Source organism: Coenobita brevimanus, chromosome 24, assembly GCF_032717465.1.
Source record: "Coenobita brevimanus isolate Jiangsu-jjx chromosome 24, ASM3271746v2, whole genome shotgun sequence".
Taxonomy (NCBI): Eukaryota; Metazoa; Arthropoda; class Malacostraca; order Decapoda; family Coenobitidae; genus Coenobita; species Coenobita brevimanus.
The window spans coordinates 29749308-29775019 of record NC_136977.1 but is presented as its reverse complement, the minus strand read 5'-3'; the positions used below and the strand labels follow the sequence as shown (position 1 = coordinate 29775019).

Here is a 25712-nt window from a genome sequence, read left to right as displayed (position 1 = left end):
AGCGCAACACAGATTTCCTCGTCTGGAGGCTCATAAGAAAACTGTTTCTTCGTTTTTCTCAACCCCTTTTACTTAAGAACAGCTTCAACTTTCATTTTCTCACAGATATCTTTGGCAGATACTTGGGCTGAACCAAATTCAGTGCCTCTCTATCTAACCAGAGAGGCTTCTGTTTTCTGCAGGAAGTCAACTGCAACAACCAGCTGCATTGAAGGCGATTATAATATTTTGCTGACATACTGGATTTGTGTCAGAATATCATACCATACCACAGTACAGTTTGAAAAGTGGTATGATCCAGCCTCTACGGCCAAAGATTGTACCTCAGTTTTTATTACTGGATCTGAGGCTTTGTTCTATACCTCTATGAGTGCCTCTCTGACATCAGCAGTCTGGTATCTTACAGCCTCTGCACCAGTGGTTTCCAACCTTTTCTAATTCTGGCCCCGCCCTCATTGAATGACACGTTCCCTGCGTCCCCCTCCCTTAAATACTGTATTTTACTGGCATAGTTGGCACATGTCAATAAATATCACAGCTTCTTAATCATTGAAATTATTTATGTATTCAGATAACTAGATTTTTTATTCATATCTGAAATATTTTCTACACCTTAGAAAAGACTGAATTCCATCATAATTCATAGTTTTCAAATATAATTACCCTCTTTATGAAGCCTTCGCGCCCCCCCAGGCAGCCCTTCGTGTCCCTCTAGGGGGGCTAGCCCCACAGGTTGGAAACCATTGCTTTATACTGCTGACTCGATTCTCTGTCACGGGGTTTTTAAATATCATGGGGTTTTTAAAATAAATGCTTAAATGTTATTTAATTGATATTAAAGAGCAGGGACAATGATTGTCTTGCTAAATCAAGCAACGATTCTCTAAGAACGAGAATTTATAAACTTTCTCGACAGTACACAGCAGAGACTAATCACTCAATTGCTGTTCATTAGTACTGTAGCCTCTGGAGAAAGTTACTTCACCCCTGACAATAAATAACTAATACTAACATCAGGTTCTTGCTGATGCTTAACTCCTAGAAGGCACAACGGATTTTAAGTTTAATACAAGACTGGTCTAAGTACCAGTTATGAAAGGCAAACGTTTATGCAAGCTAGGATCTATATGGAAAATAAGCTTAATTATGCAGAAATGAAACAAGAGTTTACATTGCATTAAGCTCAAGAAAAAGAACTGTTAAATTTATTGATTACAAAAAAATAAATTTAACGTTACAATTCAAAATCAAATTTATGAGATTGCACTCATTCACTCACGCAAAAGCTAAATACTTACGCCTAGAAAAAAAAACACCTTAATTAAACTCTTAAGACTAGGAAAATACAAAAATGAAATACTGGTCGATGAATGCTTTGTTTCACCCAGTTCAAGGTAGGAGCACTGGAGACTGTGGTCTAAGTAGAGCCTGGCTGACTTCTCACTTGTTGGAGCACAGATCATTCCTCCGTCAGAGCAAACACTGGACTAAGTCGTGGGAAAGAAAAGCGGAGCACTAGGCCGCATTTTTTAACGGTCGAGTGAGTGAAACGCGCCCAAAACAAATCGCTCAGCGGAAGCACTAATGTCTCACGCAAAGACGATAACGTATGACACTGAAAAATTGATTTGACAAAACTTCCGTCCGAATGAGCGGTTAACTGAACGATAAACAGTGAGTTTTCCACTAATAGTTCGTGGCTTCTCACAAAAGGGAAATGTCGCGAATTTGATTCGTGACATTACGCCCCTACAAAATTAAATTTTTTCCTTATGGGAAAAAATTTGTGGATATATATATATGTACACATCCTAACTCAGTCACACAAGATTCACACTGTGGTGTGTGTGCTATCCTGCTACAGGAGAAAGTCACAGTCGCCAGTGAGCGAAAAAACCTCGTGTTTACGTTAATAGAAGCAAGTTTGAGGGAAAAACTCTGTGACGACGGTGAAAATCCTGTACTCAGGTCAAACTGAGCGAAAATTCGGTACATTTACACTGACAGCTAATTGTTGTGTAGCGTGGTGTATGTAATACACGGTGTAGGTGTGACAGTTGTAGTGTAACTGTACCTACTTGTAAAATGACACAGTAAATAATAATATGGCGACGACGAAGGCAGAGGGGAAGAGGCGGCAGCGTAAGGCAGAGGATCAGCTGGCCCGCACAGCAAAACTGCTACACCCATTTCTGTACCTGCAAAACCAATTGAGGTGGAGCATCAAAAATGTCAATGAGACAGAATTTTATTATGTTACAATTACTCTCTCTGCCTAGCAGTCAGTGCTACGACGTACATTCGAGGTCGCCAAGTTGAGAATCCTTGTGCAAACTTGGGTCTTCCATAGCCTCAAGTCGCCTCTGTGGAGTTCTCACTTCCCCCTTAACCTACAGTACTTATATTAGTATCGGGGAGCTGGGACTCCTTGTGCAAACTCGGGTCTTCCATAGCTTCGAGTCGCCTCTGCGGAGTTCTCTCTCGAACTTCCCCCTTAACCTACAGTACTTATATTAGTATCGGGGAGCTGAGAATCCTTGTGCAAACTCGAGTCTTCCATAGCCTCAAGTCGCCTCTGTGGAGTTCTCACTTCCCCCTTAACCTACAGTACTTATATTAGTATCGGGGAGCTGAGAATCCTTGTGCAAACTCGGGTCTTCCATAGCCTCAAGTCGCCTCTGCGGAGTTCTCACTTCCCCCTTTACCTATAGTAAATGTGTATGTACAGGCCCTGGACATACTGTGTCCTGTGGGGCCAACAAGTGAGACGTCAGGTTTACACTTTTGACTGGGAACCAGGCTGGTCCTTGGATTACTCAGATCTTTGAGGATGCCTATCATGGAACCCAGCATACAACAACTGCCCATGTTAGTCAGCAGTTAGCAGGCGAGACATCAGGTCTGCACCTACGTTATCACTTCCCTTGATGTATCTCACAACAAGGTTAAACTGCTGTAAATACAGTGTCCAGCGTGTCAATCTTGCATTAGCCATCTTGGTCGTGCTAAGACTAGTGAGTGGCATATGGTCAGTTTCCAGAGTAAATGATGCCCCAAATAAATAATAATAATATTTTTTAACACCATCAACCACAGCCAAGAGTTCTTTCTCAACAGCACTGTAATTCCTCTCGGCGGGTTTTAGCCTACGGCTGTGGTATGCCACTGGGACGATTCCACCTTCCGATTCCTGCATCAATACGGCACCTACTCCATCTTGTGACGCATCAGTGTGCAGTATGAAAGGTTTGCTGGAATCAGGCAACTGCAAGATAGGCTCCTTGCACAACATATTCTTGAGGGTGGCAAAAGATCTCTCTTCCGCTTCTCCCCATTCAATGGTGTTTGGAGCATATTTCCGTAGCACTTCGTACAACGGTTGGGCAATGAGAGCAAAGTTGGGGATAAAACTCCTATAATATCCCGCTAGGCCAAGGAATGCCCTAACCTGTTTCTTGGTCACGGGTCTCGGGGCTTCTCTAACCTTCCTGATCTTGTCACCCTGACACCTGCAGTGATTGTTGCCAACAATATGACCGAGGAACTCCACCTCACTGTGAGCAATCTTGCATTTGCTAGGCTTCACAGTCATGTTGAAACTCTGGAGTCTACTGAAGACAATTTCCAAGAGTCTGAGGTGCTCCTCCAACGTGGCGAAATGAACGAGGACATCGTCAATGAACATCTCTACTCCTACAATACCATGGAGCACTTGTCTCATGGCACGATTGAATACTGCTGGGGATTTGGTAAGCCCAAATGGAAGGACTTTATACTGGTACAATCCCCCAGGAGTAGCAAAGGCGTGAACTGACGACTCTCAGGATGAAGGGGAATCTGGAAGAAACCCTTCGCTAGGTCGAGCTTCGTGAAATATTGTGACCCTGCCAGCTTGGAGAAGATGGCAATATGGTCACCCACTGGCTCAGCATCCACTTTGGTGATTGCATTGAGCCTTCTATAGTCGCCACAAATCCTGACTCCACCATCTTTCTTGCGGACTACTACCATCGGACTACAGTAAGGAGATGAGGACTTTTCGATAATGCCTGCAGTCTCCATGTCAGCAGTTTCCTTATCTACTGCACCCTGTAGTTGCATGGGGATCAGATATGGCTTAACCTTTATAGGAGCATTGCTGGTCAACTCAATTTTATGACACGCAACCTTTGCAAGTCTAGGTTGGTCTGAGAAGACATCAGCATACTGACAGAGCAGTGACCATAAGGCATTTTGGTCTCCTACTGCTAAGTCAGGGTTAAGTAAAACATCTCCGACAGTCTCTTCCTGACGGGACTGAGCGGTTAAGGGCTCGTCATCATGGTCATCAGCTGGGATCACCGCGGCTGCCCCGGTTTCTTCCAGTGGCTGGTCACTATCATCAGCTATTCGTAGGCCAGTCTCCTCGGGGTCTGACTCATGATAAGCCTTCAACATGTTAATGTGGAACCTTTTACGAAGATTCCCCATCTGAATTATGTAGTTGAGGTCTGAAATGTGCTCTACTACATCAAATGGACCCTTCCATTGCGCCAACAACTTGTTCTGGGCAGTGGGGAGTAATACCAAGCATTTATCGCCTGGACTAAACTTCCAAAGCTTTGCCTTCTTATTGTAATAAGCCTTTTGAACTTCACACGCCTTGATCAGTTCTTCCTTAGCTAACTCGCACGTCAACTGGAGGCGGTCAGCCAAATCAAGGACGTAGGTGTAGGTGGTCTTGACTTCAGGGTCGGGTTCTTCATCGTCCCATAACTCACGAAGGACTTGAAGTGGGCCCCGGACCGACCTCCCATACACCAGTTCAAAGGGTGAGAATTTCAATGAATGCTGTGGGGCTTCTCGATAAGCAAATAGAAGAGGAGCAATGAACCACTGCCATTCCTTTGGCTGTTCGGCAGTCATGCGCCTCAACATCTTCTTGAGAGTTCCATTGAACCTCTCACACAACCCGTTACACATGGGATGATACGGCGTAGTTCGTAAGCCTTGGATGGACAGCAACCTGAACGCTTCGTTCATCATTGCTGAAGTGAACTGCGAACCCCGGTCGCTTAAGACCTCCTTAGGGATACCTACACGACAGAACACTTCAATTAATGCCTCAGCAACAGTGACGGCCTCTATATTCTTAAGGGCCACGGCTTCAGGCCACCGTGTGCTGAAATCAACAATAGTGAGGATATACTTTGATCCATCACTAGCTCTAGGGGAGATTGGCCCAACTATGTCAACTGCTACTCTCTCGAACGGTTCAGAGATTATAGGCATTGGCTTCAATGGCGCAGGACGGACACGTCCCCGGTCAGTGGTACGCTGATACACATCACAGGAACGTACGAGCCTCGTTATTTCCCGTCCCATTCCTGGCCAGAAAAAGTCAGCATGGATGCGGTCAGAGGTCTTCTTTTGACCCATGTGACCTCCCATCGCTGAACAATGACCTAATTCAAACACTGCTCGGCGATACTTTGCGGGAACGACAAACTGCAGTCGAACCTCACCCTGGGGTGTCTGTGACTCACGGTACAGCCGTCCTCGCTTACGAAGGAACCCGGCTTGTCCTCCCCGTGAATACTTGATCACTTTACCCTCCAGCTTCTTGCGCACTGAGGCAAGTGTCGAGTCAGTCTGTTGTTCTTGGACAACATCTTGACTATGAATCAGATCTTGCGGCGTTGCGACGGTCAACAGAGTGACGCGATTTGGAGCCTTGGCCATGGCTCGTGTTATCGCAGCAGCCGAAGTCTGAGTAGCAACATCTACTGCGCAACTATTTTTGACTCCATGAATGTTTCCTACTATTAAGTCAAATAGAGGTTCTGGCATGACAACTGCAAGTGTCGTACCAGTATAAAATGGAGATGCCACCTGGATACGTGCCTCAGGGAACAATCTCACTGATCCATCAATAAGTCTAACTTGGATCTGTCGACCTGTATACTCATCAGGCCGAACTAAACTCTGCTTAACAGAGCAACCTGAGGAACCATTGTCCCTCAGAACATTTACAGAAACACCTCCCACAGACCCTGGCTGAACAAGAAAGGCAGTGTTGTTGGTGGAAGGGTCTGAGGAGGTAGCAGCCAGTCATTCATGAGACTGCGGAACAACCGATGCAGCAAACGTGGCGCCCTGGGAACTAGGTGTCTGAGGAGAGTTCATGGTCGGAGGGGGACTTGTGAACTGTTGGGAAGTACCTGTACTGGTAGAGATGGCACCACTGGGTACTTGTTGTGGAATGAAGGCTGCATTTGCCTCCTGCCTCCGATACACTAATTGACCTGACTGAGGGTTACGTGGCTTGTCCTTGTATTGCTGCTGCTGCTTGGGGAACTGCTGCTGGTTGGGGTGCTTGTTGTACCGCTTCCAAGCAGGCTGCTGTGTATTTTTCCCCTGGTCCTTCTGCGGTTTGCTTGGACCTTGGCCATTACTCTGAGAACGGCCTTGGTGCTGGGATTCAGTCTGAGACGATTTCCCAGATTTATCAGGTTTTCTTTTCCAGGTGTTTTGCTTACGAGCTTGATACCCGTATGCAGTAAAGAATGCGTCAGCCTTCTCTGCCATTTGGCTGGCATCTTTCACCTGGCAGATCTTAAGCTGTGCTATGAGCTCAGCAGGCCACGACCTCTCTAGCTGTGTACGCAGCATAAGGTCAATTATCCCATCACGCGTGGAAGGAGTTTCATCTTTCTCCATCCACTCATTTAAGTAAGCTGTGAGACGATCAAGGAACTGAACAGCTGTCTCCTTATCTTGGAGACGAGCTCGCATGAACTGAACTTTGGCGTCGTCTACTGTGAGACCATACGCCTTAATGAGTGCAGCTTTCGTCATCTCATATGTGAGATTGTCTCCACGAATTCTGTGGAGAATATCGAGGGCAGGGCCCTCAAATAGGCTAAGAAACTGAAGCCGCTTAGCTGCCTCATCCAGTTGATACATGTCTGCCATGTCCTCAAAACGAGCTATGTACGGCTCGATTCGCTCGCTTTCCTTGTATGAAGGAAGCTTGATGCGTGGGGTCGCCAGGACATGTGCAGGGGGAACGCTCGTGGAGCTTGGACCAACTGCACCAGACGTGTCTGAAGCCAAGGAATCTCGCTTGAGCTTCAGCACTTCAAGTTCATGTTTTTCGCGTGCTTCTCGCTCGGCACGCTCGTATTCCCGTTGTTCCCGCTCGCGTTCATGTTGTTCACGCTCGTATTCGGGCTCTTTCTCAGCTTGCTCTTGTTCATATGCACGCTGTTCTCGCTCGTATTCGCGCTGAATCTTACGCTCTTCACGGGCATCATTCTCACGCTGCTGCTCCTGATTATGCCGTGAGAGTATATACTCTTTAATATCGGTTGGGTCCGAAAGACCCATTTCTTTGGCTTCCTGTAAAAATACAGTAGTAGCCATGGCGCTAATTTATTAAGCAAACGAAACTGAGTACTCACTGCTTCGCAAACGAATACTAATAAACAAGTAAAGAGTACAGACACAAGCTAGTGGTGACCAGTCTTATCTAGTTAACTGGCAAAGATTAGAGCAAAAATGCAAATGACTGGGACGACTCAATAATTAACACAATGGGTATGACGGCTACCCAGGAGCGAATAGAATCGTCTGACGTTACCAAAAATAAAGTGCTAAATAGAGTTAAGTACTCTATGGATTAATAAAGCAAAATTCACTTGCTAAATTAACGGTAAACACCAGTAAACTTGTGCCTATAAACTTTAATGATAAATTCCTAAATATGAACGAGTGAGTACTATCTCGTGAATAGCTTAGAGCTAGGAGTTAATATCCTGGAATGAGGTCGCCAATTGTCACGGGGTTTTTAAATATCACGGGGTTTTTAAAATAAATGCTTAAATGTTATTTAATTGATATTAAAGAGCAGGGACAATGATTGTCTTGCTAAATCAAGCAACGATTCTCTAAGAACGAGAATTTATAAACTTTCTCGACAGTACACAGCAGAGACTAATCACTCAATTGCTGTTCATTAGTACTGTAACCTCTGGAGAAAGTTACTTCACCCCTGACAATAAATAACTAATACTAACATCAGGTTCTTGCTAATGCTTAACTCCTAGAAGGCACAACGGATTTTAAGCTTAATACAAGACTGGTCTAAGTACCAGTTATGAAAGGCAAACGTTTATGCAAGCTAGGAGCTATATGGAAAATAAGCTTAATTATGGAGAAATGAAACAAGAGTTTACATTACATTAAGCTCAAGAAAAAGAAGTTAAATTTATTGATTACAAAAAAATAAATTTAACGTTACAATTCAAAATCAAATTAATGAGATCGCACTCACTCACTCACGCAAAAGCTAAATGCTTACGCCTAGAAAAAAAAACACCTTAATTAAACTCTTAAGACTAGGAAAATACAAAAATGAAATACTGGTCGATGAATGCTTTGTATCACCCAATTCAAGGTAGGAGCACTGGAGACTGTGGTCTAAGTAGAGCCTGGCTGACTTCTCACTTGTTGGAGCACAGATCCTTCCTCCGTCAAAGCAAACACTGGACTGACTAAGTCGTGGGAAAGAAAAGCGGAGCACTAGGCCGCATTTTTTAATGGTCGAGTGAGCGAAACGCGCCCAAAACAAATCGCTCAGCGGAAGCACTAATGTCTCACGCAAAGACGATAACGTATGACACTGAAAAATTGATTTGACAAAACTTCCGTCCGAATGAGCGGTTAACTGAACGATAAACAGTGAGTTTTCCACTAATAGTTCGTGGCTTCTCACAAAAGGGAAATGTCGCGAATTTGATTCGTGACACTCTCCCAACTGGTATTTAACCAGAATTTCAGTGTTATATCGGCGTGACTTTTCAAGATGCTTCATCTCTGAGTAGAGGCAGAGAACAGTGTGAACTGCTTCTGAAGGTAGCCACAGTAGCCAGTGGTATCTGCTGAACTTTTTGCAGCATCAGTACCACTAGATTCAATGTATGTGCTTCGCATGGCACAAATAAAGCTCTAGGGTTTATTTGTTGAACTCTGGCTTAGACTCCCTTCCTCTTTCCTTTCATGCTTGCACGTTGTCATAAGACTGCCCTCTACAGTCTTCGAAAGCGATGTTGAGCTCTTCTAGTCTTTTCAGAATGAGGATTGAGATGCTTTCTCCAGTGGGTTCTTCCACCTCAAGAAATCCCATAAAATGCTCTTTTATTTGGGGTGGGTTTTCAATTACAACATGTCGAATTATGACTGACAGATGCTCTTTATGGCTGAAATCGGATGTGCAATCAGAGATAATTGAAAACTATTTTGACTGATTTCGTCGACCATATGCTCCACAATCTTTCCAGTGATGCAGTCTATCAGTTCATATGAATATTTTTTCCTAAATAGGATATGTGGCTGACTCCGCTTTCCAACAAGGCAATATGATGCTTAAGGACTGGATCGAACTTTGACATGAGCTCTACCTCTTTCAGAAAGATACTATTATTTGGCTGGTGAAGTATGTCAGTGGTCCGCCTAAAAGCAATACTGCGCTCTGCCAACGACTGAATTATTGCCACCAACCTGGTCAGGACATCACGCCACATCCTTCGTTCAGCCTCCAGAAGTGTCATTTCTGCTTTATTGTTTGGCCCTGGTCAAGGCGCGTCTTTAATTCCTTCCAAAATGTCATGTGCCTTGAATGTTCTGGACTATTCTCATGGACTTTGATTATTTCACTGCAGTTTTTACTGTCACTAAATATGTATTACTCGAATTGTTAGGGTCATTTTATAGATAGAAAGATAGATAGATATAATGTGTGTGTGTGTGTGTGTGTGTGTGTGTGTGTGTGTTGTATAGATAATATAAACTCGATAGTGGCATACTGATATCACTTCATTACAGAAAATGTGGAAGGGAGCTCACCGGCGATTTTTATTTATTAATATTATCTATCTATTTGTCTGTCTATCCATCTGTGTGTGTGTAAATATATAAATATATATATATATATATATATATATAAATATAAATAAATATATATATATATATATATATATTTCCATTGAGGGCTCCCCCTTCCAGATGATGGCGCCGTAGGCGACCGCTTATATGGCCTATGCCAAAGCCGGCCCTGACTACACCTCAGTCAAGGCATTGTTATTAGGCATGCAAGACACAGAATGAACTAAGAGACATTCTTATAGGAGACATTGTGGGGTTCTGTCTGACCGTCTATCTATCCTCCCCCCACCCCACACACGTATGTGAGTGTGTGTGTGTGTGTGTGTGTGTGTGTGTGTGTGTGTTCAGTTCATGTGAATGTCGGGGGTAATGCCTTTACAACGGCACCCCCCGATGTATCTTTTTACAGACTGGGTCTTACTTAAACTTGTCTAGTTCTTTCAGTTTCTTGGTTCTTATCTGCCAAAATTTATGTAATACTGATTTACTTTCTTATATTGTACGTCTGTTGAAGAGCAGATTTCCTACTATTGAGTCTTCATCCTCTTGGTATGGTCGCTGAAGTACTGTGCTTCTTCGTTCCTCGTTGTATGCTGGGCAGTGTAGTACAAAGTGGTTCAAGTCTTCCATGTCATCTCCACACATCAGGCACTCCGTTGATTGACTACATAATCTCTTTCTCTTCCCCAAGTTCAAATTATTACTTCTACACATAAACAGGATCATGGAAGCCTCCCTGTTGCCACACACTTGCTCCTGTCCTCCCAGTTCTTTTCGCCATACTTTATACAATTTCAAACGTGACTTTTCTTACACTTCTTTTCTCCACTCATTCGTCTCCCACTCTCTCACTTTTTTCCTTATTTCCTCATTTGTCACTTTCCCTCCTTTTATCCCAATCACTCTCCTATTCTCTATTAAACTCCCTATCCACTTATTCATCTTTTTCTCTCTCGTCTCTTGTACACTTTTTTTCAAGTAACTCATTCCCTTCCCCTCTCATAATATACTGCAGATACTTCAGTTGTGTGTGTGTGTGTGTGTGTGTGTGTGTGTGTGTGTGTGTGTGTGTGTGTGTGTGTGTGTGTGTGTGTGTGTGTGTGTGTGTAATAATCATATAACATACGTTTTATTTAAGAGTAGGCCTATGCGACCGTAGGCTGAAAGTTCACATTTTAGAATTGTGTGTGTGTGTGTGTGTGTGTGTGTGTGTGTGTGTGTGTGTGTGTGTGTGTTGTAGTAAAATAACTCTAACAGCTTTCATCCGACTTTCGTCAAAATTGGTGGGACGGTGAAGGGACAGTCCATAAGGAAACCTATTTTCTTTTAGAACAATAGGTCAAAGGTCAAGGTCATAGAGACAGGCCAAACGCTAGCTTAACAAAATCAATTTTCAGTTTTAATTCACCTTAGACCAAACTTGGAGGAAGGGTTGAGGATAAGGCAAGAATGATGTCATTCGTTGTTGAGCTCCATAAGACAAATGTAAAAGTTCGACCCACGTGTGTGTTTGTCAACAAAATACCGGGTATCTTAAACTGTGTTCAACCGATTTTAACCAAACTTGCCGGACTTGTTAAGGATGAGACATGGAGTAAGTTTTTTTTTCTTTTAATCGCTCGCCTTTATAAGGCGGAGCGATAATATTTTTGCCCTCCTCTGTGTGTGTGTGTGTAATTCACCGGGTCGGTCAGGATCACGTGATGGTTTTGTGGTCATCGGCATTTGTGTGTGTGTGTGTGTGTGTGTGTGTGTGTGTGTGTGTGTGTGTGTGTGTGTGTGTGTGTGTGTGTGTGTGTGTATGTTCCCATTATTTCTCATGAACGGCTTAAGCTATCAACATGAAACCTTCAGGGTATCAAGATATGGCTAAAATCTTGGCCGAATTCGAAAGTGGGCACTCGGGGTCAAGGTCAAGGTCACGGAAATGGCTGCCAAAGGTCAACTAGTTTTTATCGCCCGCCTTTAGCACCATTATATCTCATGAATGGCTTGAACTATCAACACGAAACCTTCAGGGCATCAAGATATAGCCAAAATCTTGGGCTTGGCCAGCAGCATATTCTGGCGGGGGATTAGCATTCGGCTCCCCAATGCCTTTCTTTCATATAATTACTGTTATGTCAAAATGTGCAGGTCACATTGCATGGTTAACTTAAGCAGCTTTTATTCGACTTAGTGCGAACTTTATGAAAGCGTTCAAGATAAGGAAAGAAGAAAAGAATTCAGTTTTGAAAACAAACAAACGTCAGCGTTATGGGGGAAGGGCAAATTCCAAACTAACAAAACAAGGTCAACTCAGTTTTCATTTTATCTGAACCAAACGTGGTGAAGAGTTATGGGTCAGGCAGGAATTAAGAAATTCGATTTTGCTAACACTGAGTTAAATGTCAAGGTCACATGGTAAGGTGAAAGTTCAATCAGTGGGTCTGTTCGTGAATAAGATAACTAGATCAATTTTCCTCTGAAATGGATCAAACTACTGTAGATGGATGAGTTAAGTATCACCCAAGAGGTTGTTACAAAGTTTTTGACAACAAGAGGTCAAAGGTGATATCACTTTAAAGATTTTTTGTCCGAGGTAGGCCACACCTTGTGGAAGAGTCCACGTTCATATACAGGAATCAAAATTTGATTATGAGAATAATCACTTAAAACTGAAGGTCACTGAGAAAGGTAAAAATGTGTAGGTGACTGGCAACGTCTACTCAAACCGATTTGATTAGATAAGATCCAAGTTGGTGGAAGTGCTAAGGGCTAAAAATGGAGTAATTCGGTTTTAAGAGTAATATATCTATGATCAACGTCACAGCCAACTATTCAGACCTAGAACATTGGGTGTGCACGGGTGTTGCACTCTCTGATATGTATCTGTCTATCTATCTACAGTAAATTCTTCCTACCATCAGCCGACTTATTTCAGCAATGGTGAATCCTCTCATAGTAGGAGGGGCTTACCCTTTGACCTAGACCAGTGGCTCTTAACCTTTTTACTACCACGCCCTCTGTAGTAGTTGGTCCTTCCCTCCGCGTCCCCCTCGCATCTTCAACTAAATTGATAAAATTCTCTCCCAGATTTTAAGGAAAAACTAAAAAAATTGGTGTTTTTAGTCTTTTTATTGAGCATGAATTCTGTGCAAACAATATATCTAGCATATCTAATGAGGTTACTCTCTTACTAATTTAATGGGACACCCGACACTGCTTCTTAGCTACCGGATCTTGAATGTGTGATCGAATGCCAGAGGGTGTACAACGTAAGTCCCCTTCAACGTTCATCCGGTTTCTGTACTTGGTCTTGACAGCAACGAGTATGGAAAACGCAGCTTCACAAAGATACGTGGATCCAATCATTGTCACAATCCGAAGAGTTTGATGTGAGATCAGAGGGTAAACAGGGAGGCACTTGACCCAGAACGTCTCAAGATACAGTTCTTTGAAGACTTCCGCAGCTGAGGAGTTGAACTTGAACTCAAGAAACTTCTCTTGCACTTCATCCGAAACATCAGCTACTTCACATTGAAATGGGCTCCTGATGAACTTCCAGGCCTCATGCTTCTCATCTATATCTGGGAAGTATCTGATGAATTCTGCTTTCAAGTCAGTCAGAGGAGTGATTATTATTATTATTTTTTTTTCAACTCAGAATCAAGGTAACTGTGAATGAGAGCAGAATCCAAGTTACTAAAACTGACTGTATTTCCATCCTGAATTCGACATTTCCAGAGGTCGAGTTTGGCCATGAAGGCTCGAATGGTGTCGTGGTGCATGATGATGTTGATGTTTTTTCCTTGTAGTTTAAGGTTGATTGCATTCAGCGCTTCGAAGATGTCCACCAGGTAGGCTAGAGATAGCAGAAAGCCTTCAGACTGAAACTTGTCATGGAGATCTGCCCTCTGCTGTGAATATAGAAATATTGCTACTTCTCGTCGTTCATAAAGCCGTCCAAGCATATTTTGTATTTCTTTCATATTCATCTTGATATTAGCCACGCTTTTGTTAAGAGAATTACAAATATAATTAGAGAAATTCCTACTTTTTCCCCTGGCTCGCGCCCCCTGGAATTTACTCACCCCCCCTAGGGGGGCGCGCCCCCGGGTTATGAACCTCTTCCCTAGACTGACTATTTTTATACATCATTTTGCCTATTGCCAGACGATGTGGCTCTCCAGTGGGATAGCTGCTCAAGTGTGAGGGCTAAAGAATCAACAACGAATAACCCTTTAAATACTACTGTCGACTTGTTTATGCTCTGGCTATCGCCAAACGACCATACTCACTGAAAGGGAAACTTTCGTAGTTCTGGGGGTTAATTAAAGTATTATATAACCTTTCCATTTCAAAAAGTCTCCTTTGTGCTGAAAATCGTCTGGATATAATATGAATATAAAAAAAAAAGGTGTTACTGTGTTGAGGTATTACACATTCTTGATGCCGTGATTATCTCCAGGATGAATATTATTTTGTGACATTAGCTGGAAGAAAATACACACATCGGGCTTAGCAGCCTAATTAAAAACATCAAATCAGATTAGCAAACGAGTTTGCTGAATAATGTATTCCTAGCACCAGATACCGAAGACCATATGACACTGTATCAGAGATAAAATATATGACTCGCAATGGAATAGAAACGGGAAAGGAGAAAATGCGAATGACAAGCTGACTCGATGTACAAGTCAACATTAATAGACGCGATGTTGGCAGTCAGTGTTGACAGAGTCGGCGATGATAGATACAATGTTTGCAGAGTTTATGTTGACAGTATCAGCGTTGATAGATGCGGCGTTAACGGATTCGGTATCAACAGAGTTGGCGTTTACAATCTGTGTTGGCAAAGTCGGTGTTGACTGGTTCGGCGTTGATAGAGTCGGCGGGCTTGATCACTTCATCGCTACAAGTTTGTAGAGAATTCAGTTTGTGTCTAGTAATGGAAAATCATTTTCGTATGGTCTCTCTCAAGATGGCTAAAGTGTCTCCAGGAAACAAAAATGAAATAAATGAAGGCGTCATTGTATTCACCCTCAGTATGGTGAGTGACGCCTGTTCAAAGTTTTGTCCTTGCGCCCTTCATACGATTTTATTCAACTTAGGAATGAGTAATTAAAAGGCAAGTCTCTCCTGAGCTGAATCAGATCGGCTGGATACAGTAGGAATAAAACGAAGAAATTATTATCGTCGAGAAGTCAGTGAAGGTGACATAATATAATCCCTCCAGTTCGAAAAGTCTCTCTTAATCTTGGGGTAATAAAAAAAAATCTGGTGAGATGAAGCATGGAATGACTGTGTGTCGAGAAGTTTAAACACCCATTTGAGATTTTTCGCCTAATATCAGTGGCCGTAATTATCAAGAATCTCTAATCAATCGCAAAATAAACCAGTCAATAGCATTTATACTATTATCATCATTTTTTTTCTTTTTATTCACTTTTAATATTCACTCTAGTTGCCTTGTGAAGTGAATGACATCTGTATTAGTAGAGACATATATATATATATATATATATATATATATATATATATATATATATATATATATATATATATATATATGGAGCCTCTGTGGTACAGTGGTAGAGTGTGCGTTTCGCACACGGGTGGACCAGGGTTCGCGCCCCGCCAGGGTAATAAACTTTGGGAATGTTCATCCGGCCACGTACTGCATTGGCGGACACAAGGGGTGTTGTGGTTGAACCAGTATCGCTTACTGTATAGTATGCTTGCACCCAGTCGGCTTGCGTGGGCCGATTACACTTGGTTCACAGACTACACACACATCCAAAGCCACTCCAACACTACAATTACACTTACAAGCACTTCTCACCCTACATACAATCTCTACCAGACAGCCTAAGCCACTTGGTAGAGATACATTGGCTGTATCGTCCCGACTTCGGTCGGGATAGGCCGGTCCTGCAATGGATACTCAAACGGATGATGATATATATATATATATATATATATAGATACAGTCCAGCTTGCGAATGTTTATAAATATGGAATCCTGTTTCTTCAGTGGATTATACTTGCAAAGAAATAATAGACGGAGGGGCAATTGTAAAGAATGTTACAGGTGAGACAGTAGTTGGCATTTTGTACCCGGGAATCATGACAGTAGCATCAGAACGTGTCGTCCACTTCATGAAATTACACGATGTGCTTAGGAATCCAGTGTCAAGGTTCGATGTGGTCTTTTTGGTATCGGTTAAAGAGCCTGGCTGAGTTACGGAGAAAAAGGGATGAGCTAGGAGTGATTTTTTGTGGGTTTGTGATGGGAGGCTGCCGGTCTCTCTCTCTCTCTCTGTCTCTCTCTCTCTTTCTCTCTCTCACACACACACACACACACACACCTAGTTTTGTCCGTCTACCTTCTCCCACTTGACTAACCACTCACAGCAGTTTCGTAAAAAGTTGCTGGAATTCCCATAAATGTTTACTGAACTAGGTTATTCCTGCTGTCGCCTGATATTTTACAAGAGAGAGAAAAAGAGAGGGACATAGCTGAAGGGATGGGTGATAGTACAGCCACAATATTACCCACCAGCTTGTCTAGCACATCCCGAAGGCCACCTTCCCTCCACCACACCCCTACACAAACAATTGTTACTGATTAACCCGTCGTCCACTTGTGGACAAAGTTCCCCTAAAAAAAATCACCTCTTCTGCTTCTCACTTCTTTCTTCTGGCTAATTATCCGAATTTAAGAGACTTGATATGTTTCACTTATCAATATTTCACCCCTTCCATTTCTCACTTCTTTTTGGTGACTAATTTTTCTACACTGAAAGAGGCATGTTAAGTTTCTCTGCCTAATATTTCACCTCTCCCGTTTCTCATTTCCGTCTGATGGCTAATATCCCTAAGTTAACAGAGGCATGGTATTTTTCCTCTGCCTCATATTTCACCTATTCTATTTCTCGCTTCCCTTTGCTGGGTAATATTCCTAATTTGGGAGATGCTTCGCAATGATGCTTTCATCTCTTTCACATTTCTAAATATTCCTAAGTCGAGAGATGTTTGGTATGTTTCGATGTACACAGATGATTCTGATGTAATGCGTCACAGAGGAAAGTGACGGACAAAATGCGTCACAGAGGAAAGTGACGGACAATCGCCAAGTATAAGGCAGACGCAATGGAACAGTAGTTTGAACTGTTATCCCTGACTGTACGTACTATACCTCGCTTTGGAACAAGTACAGAACTTGAGAGAGGAATTACTTTTTTGAGATATGAGAATTTTTTCTTCCATAAACGGGCTATCTTTATCGTAATATGAGCTAGTTTTACACCTCATATCGGCTACTTTTACACATATGGATTATTTTTATGATACAGAGCAAGTTTTATCATTTGTATAATTCTCAAACTACTTTTATATTGATCACAGTGGCTGATACTGGGAAGCTGCCAGTCTGTTAGCGCCAGAGTTCAAATTCTGACGCTGGTAGCTGGTGTCGCTCAATTCGGGTTTCAACCCTCTGTAAAGCTGGCAGTTAAAATGAGTACCAAGGGTAACATCAAAGGGATGTACCTGTGGTAAGCTGAATGATGCAATGGCCTTGTCACCCAGGATATTGAGTGAATAACCCGCCACAGGCTCAAAGGCATTAGATACGGAGATGAGCTCCGTGGCTTACGGTCTCAAGACGTCTGCCCTTACTTTTACCTTTAATAATTTACATCGGATATAGATTATCTTCTTTTTGGTGACCAGAGCAACAGCCCAAAATCATTAGCATATAACTCTTACTTAAAATAAAAAACATCTGAATCACTGTCAATTTAAAATGGCTAGAAACCATGCAAAAAACGTAATAAATCTCGCTAAATTATATTTTCTTCAAAATCAAGCATCAAATCCACTTAACAGTCCTAATGACAACAGAATATTCTGGTCAACTCTCAGTTCTTTCAGTAATAACTTTAACAAGTCATCATCCATTTCCCCACTAAAGTCTTCAGATGGCAGCATTATAAATGTCCCGTGTGGGAAAAAAGAAATCTTTGCCAGTACATTTGCCAGAAATTCTGCCACAGAGGAAGCCAGCCAGAACGTCCCGGTACTAGAACTTGAATATCCCAAAATTGTTCCGCTTAAAATACAGACAAGATATGTCAAATCCATCCGAGACAATTTACCTGTCAACAAAGCACCAGTCTCAGATGGAAATCCTCCAATTGTTTTGAAAACGTGTTCCCCAGAACTTGCCTCTGTTCTAGCTAAATTATTCAGACTATGCATACGTACTTCTTCATTCCCTAATTCATGGAAAGAAGCCAATATCCACCCACTTCCAAAGAAAGGAAGTTCCTCTGACCCCTCTGATTACAGACCAATAGCTGTCACATCTTCTCTTGGTAAAGTATTTGAAATTTTAATTAATAAGCACATAGTTAAACATCTTGAATCCAACAACTTATTTAGTGATAGACAATATGGTTTTCGCCACGAAAGATCCATCATTGACATACTCAATTTCCTGACTCATACCATCCATCCATCAATCGACCTTCATGAAGAAACTCATGCAATGCCCCTTGATATTTCTAAAGCTTTCGACAGAGTATGGCTCCGTTCCCTGCTGTCCAAACTCCCTTGCTATGGACTAACGTCTTTTGTTCCTCTGCTTTCCTCATATCTCAGTGACAGAAAAATAAGAGAAAAAGTAGATGATGTATATTCCAATTTCCACTCAATTAACGCCGTCATGCCACAGGGATCATTTCTGGCGCCAACCTTGTTCCTGGTTCATATTAATGATCTCTTATCTGTCACCCACAAGTCCATCCATTCATATGCAGATGACCCAACACTACATAGTTCATTCTCACTCAGACACCCATTTACAAAGTCTAATATCTCTAACTGTCAACTCATACAGCCATCTCCATAAATCAAGACTTATCTACGATCAGTGAATGGGGACAAAACAACCTTGTCTCATTTAATGCTAGTAAAACCAAATATATACAATTTACTAATAGACAGATATTGCCAGATTCGTATACTACCTTCAGTGGTACTAATATTCCCATCTCCAAAGTACTGAAATTCTCGGCGTCTCACTTAACAGTGCCCTCAGCTGGACCTCTCTTCTCAGATCACTTGCTAAAACCGCCTCAAAGAAACTTGGATTATTGTACAGAGTCCGTAACTTCGTCACTGACGAGCAGTTAGCTATAATTTATAAGAGTCACGTGCTCTCTCAGCTTGAATATTGCTCACCCTTGTGGAATGGATGCGGAGAGGTTGCATTAAAACAACTAGAAAAAATTCAGAACAAAGCTGTTGGAATTATTAATAACCCTGATATTATAAACAAACTGCTTCCCCTACAAGTAAGAAGGAATGTTGCCTCCCTTGCATTATTTTACAGATATTTTTATGACAAATGCTCAGACGAAGTTGCGTCCATGGTGCCACCTCTCCATGCTTTCCCTCGTGCTACACGGGCATCTGGTAGCATACATGACTGGAATGTCACTTAGCCATATTGCAGAATTTCTGCCTGTCAGAATTCTTTCATTCCCCGAACTCTTTGGAACTCTCTTCCCCAGAGTTGTTTCCCTCCAAACTTCAAACTACATCTGTTCAGGTCCAACTGTTACAGATATTTAATAAATGGAGGACACCAGTAATCTGGTATGTGGATTTTTTTTTTTATTCGTTTGTTTTTCCTTTCTCCGTTCTGCTGTAAAAAAAAAAAAAAATCTTTACAATTAATAAGGGCTGCTTTTACACCTGATATGGACTTCGTTTATCTTTACACAGGTTACTTTTACACTTGATGTGAAGTACTTTTACATCTGACATAGGCTACATTTGTTCTTCATATGGGCTAATTAATACCTGTTATGGGCTACTTTTACACGTGATTTGGGTTACTTTTACACCTCATATGGGTTACATTTACACCTCCTATGGGCTACATTTACACCTCACATGGGCTACATTTACACCTCACATGGGCTAAATTTACACCTCATGAACTGTTTTACTCATGTTGTTTCCTTTCATCTTAGTACCCAGGCTACTTAACACATTCAGGTTCCAAAGACTTACTCTCTGCTGAAGAAAACTGTCTGGCGTAACTGGTAATAGAAAACAAGACCTTTCCCTCGCTCAGCTGGATAAAACTGTCGGACATTAACTGGAATATAATGTGTGCGGTCCTAGCCATGAGGGGAATAAACACCTGATACGTGCCGTTTTCTACACCGGCCAGAGGGCTACCATCCCCAACTGATGACAAATTATAATTAACCCAGGCTATCATGGCCACTGAAAATTAACAACGGCAACAGCATTAGCAATCCAACCCATAAATTCCAGAGATTAAGTACCCTGGCTACAACAACAAAACAGAGAAAAACAACTAGAATAAAAACAAGAATAACATCATCAACAACAGCAACAGCACAGCCGGTGACAAATAACATAAGCCATCACCACCACTTCAACAACAGCATAAACAGAACAAGCAGGAGTACTCACAGAGTGAAACACGCTCACCAGCTGTCTGAGGATCGAATATCTGACTTTGCTCTGTGACCCTGACCTTTGATGGATTACACTCAAAGTCGAATGACTTGATTTTTGTCAAACGCTTAACCCATCAACCAATTTTGGTTAAAATATTATCAAAACCGAGTTGACTTTGCCCAGTGCCCTTTCCCTGCGACCTTCATCTCTGTCTGAATGTTCCTAAGAACGAATAACAGTAGCTTTAACATAAACTTTTTCACAAAGTTCAGTCACCATCGGACAAAAGCTGCTAAAGCTGACCTTGCAATGTGACCTTGACCGGTAATCTAATGGAAAATACAATCGGTCAATAACTTTGGTGATCCTTTAATTTATCCACCAAGTTTCATGAAAAACAGATTGTAAGTGTTTTAATTATTTTCTTTGCACACAGACACAAAGGTTGATATTTGACTTTGATCTTTGATCTTTGATCTTGACCATTGATTGTTCTCAAAACTGGATTCATTTATTACCTAATGTTTATCTCATTTACCAACTTTGACTGAAATGAAATAAGAAATGTTTGAGTTGACTTTCCCCAGTGACCTTGGTCTTTGACTTTTCCCTGCCACTTTGATCTTTGACTAACTGTACATAAAACCGAATCCTTTTATTCTTGGTGTAAATAGAAAAAAAAAAAAAAAAAACTTCCTTGTGGCCTTGACTTGTGACTTTTTATTCTTGCACTCTCCTCAACCATTCCTCAGAGTTTGGTGCAAATCGAAAAAAAAAAAAAAGTTAAACTTCCTTGTGGCCTTGACTTGTGACTTGTTCTCAGAGACAATAGGCTAACTCCTTAGCTGATCCTCAGCCCTTCCAGTAAGCTTGATTGCATTCGGATGAAAACTCTCTGAGTTATTTTATAAACATTCACACATTTGGGTCGAACCCTGACCCTGCCCTGTGATCTTGACCTTTCACCGCTTGTTCTCAAAAGCGAAATACTTCATTCTCGACATTTCTTCAAGTTTGGTCTTACCTGGATGAAAACTGGATAAGTTGCTTTTGCTAGGTTACAGTCTGGCCCATCCCTGTGATCAACACCACTGACCTATATGTTGTGTTAGCAGGTTTTCTCACTGGCTGACCCTCAATCCTTCCACTAAATATTGTTAAAATAGGAAAAAAGCTGTTTGAACTTTTTTGACACACACACACACACACACACACACACACACACACACACACACACACACACACACACACACACACACACACACACACACACACACACACACTGCTCAACACAACATCCGCTTTCGCTCTGCGAGCGCAAGTAAATGAAAAATATTATGACTTGGGGGTCTGTTAAGACTGGAGTGAACCTGGCCTAAGTGAAGGTGTGGGGGTGATGGAGGGCGTGAGGGCTCCTTATATTACCAATTTATCAGGTATCGCCTTCCTTCTTTCCTTCATCACATCCTGATTAAGACGGTCGCGCGAGGAATGCCATTAAGTGCACACACAAGGGGAGAGAAAGCAACCCTGCAACGCTGAGGAAACACTCTATCAACTGTATTTTTTCTTTGTGTCTGCATGACTTTGACTGGAAGAGTGTTAAACTTGGGCCGAAACTCTCGTACCTTTTATAAATAAATAAGTAAACAAATAAATAAATTAACAGGTTGGGTCTGGTTAGTACTTGGATGGGTGACCGCCTGGGAACACCAGATGCTGTTGGCATCCCTACGTGTCAAGTGGGGTTGGTGGAGGATTAGTGCCCCTCCCTGTAAAACATTTAACTCTAAGCCCTTGGCCACCCTGTCTGGGATACATGGCGTCTGGCAATGAATGAATGAATGAATGAAGAAGTGGGATCTCTGTAAAACAGATTTTACTGATCTGTCATAAAATCCACCGACATGTAAAAACATCCCCGCTAATACCAATACACAAGTCCTGTATGAGACAACCCTAGCATGCATTCAATATGGACGGTGGGTGTTAACGCCGAAGTGTTGAAGCGTGGAGGATAAGTAAGTAGGAGAACTGTTGAACCTCAGAGAACAAGGAAGCCTACGCTCAGAGTAGGACACGCTGAAAAAAAAAAAATAAATAAAAAAGTGAGTAGAGCAGGAGTGAATAGATGCGGTGATAGTGTGAGCTTTGATGTCCCCTTCATGTCTGGTAGTGAAGATCTGTACATCCCTTCTGTGTTTCTCCAAGATAAAGAAGGACTGAGGAGAACAGATAATCCAGAGGGAGAAAACGGAGAGCATTGAGTGGTTACCACAAAATGAACTATAGAGAGAGATAAAGTGTTACTTCTACTTGTCTCTGCCGTCACATTTTCAAGGTGAAAGAGTGAGCTAAATAATATAACAGTTATGAGTGCGCACGGCATTAAGCAGGCTAGGCCTACACATAAAGAAATAAGAGCAGTAGACAGTGACGGAGAAACGTTGTACTGATTGTGTGAGCTATGGTTGTCATGCCTCTCTCTCTCTCTCTCTCTCTCTCCCTCTCCCCTGGGATGACAGAATATCTGTAATTTTTAACGCAAGTGAATAATGAAATATCGAAATCTGTAGTTCAAATATACAATATGCCGTTAAGAAGTGGCACCATACTAATGACTGGAAACTAGCAAATGTAACTCAGACATTCGAAAAAGCCAATAAACAAGGATCTGAAAATTTATCGGCCATTTTGCTGATTATCAGCCTTATTTTAAATTTTTGCAGACCATAGTTGGAAAGAAACTTGTCAAGCATTTGGAAGAAGATAAACTCACTGAAGACACAGCATGGATTCCAGAACAATCGATCATGTCTTAATTATGTTGAATGGTTATTGCATTCTGCCAGGACTGACAACGCTGTTCTAGAGTGCGAGCTGTTTGCGGAATCGTTTAATCTCACCCAGCTGGTAAAGCAACCAACCAGAATACCTGATAATCCTGATCGTAATGCCCTTCTCTTGGATTTATTCTTGACAAATAACCCAGATCAATACAGGATAGAGGTACTGTCACCACTTGGATCCTCTGACCACAATCTCATCAAAGCCTCATTAGTTAACCCCCCCCCCCCGACACCTCCCCGTTCTGAACCTGTCAGGGTGACCCGATGGCACTTTGACAGGGCAAACTGGGATGGATTTAGAAATTATCTTGCTGACATTCCATGGCAGTCTTTCTTCTCTAGTGATCCCAATTCTACCCAGTCCCATATTTGTGACTTAATACTAGCTGGTATGGATTTATTCATACCAAGTCAACAGTTCGCTAAAAGATCGAACTCTCCAAAATGGTTTGATGGCAACTGTGCCAGAGCAACAGCCCAAAAGTCATTAGCATAGAACTCTTACTTAAAATAAAAAACATCTGAATCACTCTCTCAATTTAAAACTGCTAGAAATCATGCAAAAACTGTAATAAATCTAGCTAAATCAAACTTTCTTCAAAAGCAAGCATCAGAACTACTTAACAACCCTAATGACAATAGAATATTCTGGTCAACACTTAATTCTTTCAATAATAACTTTAACAAGTCATCTTCCATTCCCCCACTAAAATCTTCAGATGGCAACATTGCAAATGACCTGCGTGGGAAAGTGAATATTTTTGCCAGTACATTTGCCAGAAACTCTACCATAGACGATACCAGCCAGAATGTCCCAGTACTAGAACTTGACTCTCCTGAAATTGCCCCACTTAAAATATAGACAAGATACGTAAAATCCATCCTAGACAATTTACCTACCAACAAAGCTCCAAGCCCAGATGGAATTCCGCCAATTGTTTTGAAAAAGTGTTCCCCTGAACTTGCCTCTGTTCTAGCTAAATTATTCAGACTATGCATACGTACTTCTTTATTCCCAAACTCATGGAAAGAAGCCAGTATCCACCCAGTTCCGAAGAAAGGAAGTTCGTCTGACCCCTCTGATTACAGACCAATAGCTGTCACATCTCTTGGTTAGGTATTTGAAACTTTAATTAATTAGCACATTGTTGAACATCTTGGGTCCAGCAACTTGATTGGTGATGGACAGTGTGGTTTTCCCCACGAGGGGTCCACCATTGACATACTCAGTCTCTTGGCTCATGCCATCCATCAATCAATTGATCTACATGGAGAAACTCATGCAGTAGCTCTTGATATTTCTAAAGCTTTCAACAGAGGATGGCACCGTTCCCTGCTGGCCAAACTCCCTTGCTATGGACTGGCGTCATTTATTCCTTTGATTTCTTATCTTGGTGACGGGAAGGTGGGAGTGGGGGTGGATGGTGCATATACCAATTTTCACTCGGTTGGCACCGGCGTGCTGCGGGGGTCAGTTCTGGCGCCAGCCCTGTTCCTGGTTCATGTTGGTGATCTCTTGTCTGTCACTCACAGTCCCATCCACTCGTGCGCAGATGGCTCAGCACTGCATAGTTCGTTCACACTCGGACACCCATTTACAAAGTCTGATGTCTCTGCCTCTTGACTCAGTACGGCCGTCTCCATGGATCGGGATCTGTCTTCGATCAGTGAATGGGGACAGGGCAGCCTTGTCTCATTTGATGCTGGAAGGGCTGAATATATGCAATTTACTAGTAGACAGATGTTGCCGGATTCGTACATTACCTTCAGTGCTACTAATGTTCCCGTCTCCGGGAGTATTGGGGTTCTTGGCGTCTCACTTAGCAGTGCCCTCGGCTGGACCTCTCATGTTGGATCACTTGCTGGGGCCGCCTCAGGAAAACTTGGATTGTTGTACAGAGTCCGTGACTTCTTCACTGATGAGCAGTTGACTATAATTAATAAGAGTCATGTGTGCTCTCAGCTTGAATATTGCTCACCCTTGTGGAATGGATGTGGAGAGGTTGCATTAAAACAACTAGACAAAATTCAGAACAAAGCTGTTGGAATTATTAACAACTTGCCATTACAAATAAACTACCTCCCCTGCCAGTAAGAAGGAATGTTGCCTCCCTCGCATTATTTTACAGATATTTTTATGGCAAATGCTCAGACGAAGTTGCGTCCATGGTGCCACCTCTCCATGTCTTCCCTCGTGCTACACGGGCATCTGGTAACGCTCATGACCGGAATGTCACTCAGCCATATTGCAGAACTTCTGCTTATCAGAGTTCTTTCATTCCCTGAACTGCGTCTCTCTGGAACTCGCTTCGCCAGAGTTGTTTCCATCCAAATTTCAACCCACAGCTGTTCAAGTCTAACTGTTACAGATATTTTATGAACAGAGGACACCAGTAATCTGGTGTATGGATTATTTTTTTTTTTTAATTCATTTGTTTTCCATTACTCCGTTCT

At 42.2% G+C, this 25712-nt stretch overlaps 1 protein-coding gene across 1 annotated transcript; it reads right to left on the bottom strand.

Moving 5' to 3' along the window:
• Positions 1–13107: 13107 nt before the first annotated feature.
• Positions 13108–24902, bottom strand: LOC145393335 (zinc finger BED domain-containing protein 5-like). Its single transcript, XM_080267437.1, has 4 exons — positions 24790–24902; positions 14748–14818; positions 13643–13768; positions 13108–13493 (listed from the first exon to the last, which is right to left on the bottom strand). The coding sequence occupies exons 1-4, from the start codon at positions 24900–24902 to the stop codon at positions 13108–13110; spliced, it is 696 nt and encodes a 231-aa protein (XP_080123563.1).
• Between the last annotated feature and the right edge of the window lie 810 nt (positions 24903–25712).

Excerpts from the sequence above, each read along its gene's own strand:
- LOC145393335 (XM_080267437.1), bottom strand. The coding sequence starts at position 24,902 with ATGGAGACGGCCGTACTGAGTCAAGAGGCAGAGACATCAGACTTTGTA. Across the intron at positions 14,819-24,789 it reads GCGCACGAGTGGATGGGACT|CGATGAAGTGATCAAGCCCG; the intron begins GTGAGTGACAGA and ends ACAAACTTGTAG. Across the intron at positions 13,769-14,747 it reads CGACTTTGCCAACACAGATT|CCTACCTGGTGGACATCTTC; the intron begins GTAAACGCCAAC and ends TGCTATCTCTAG.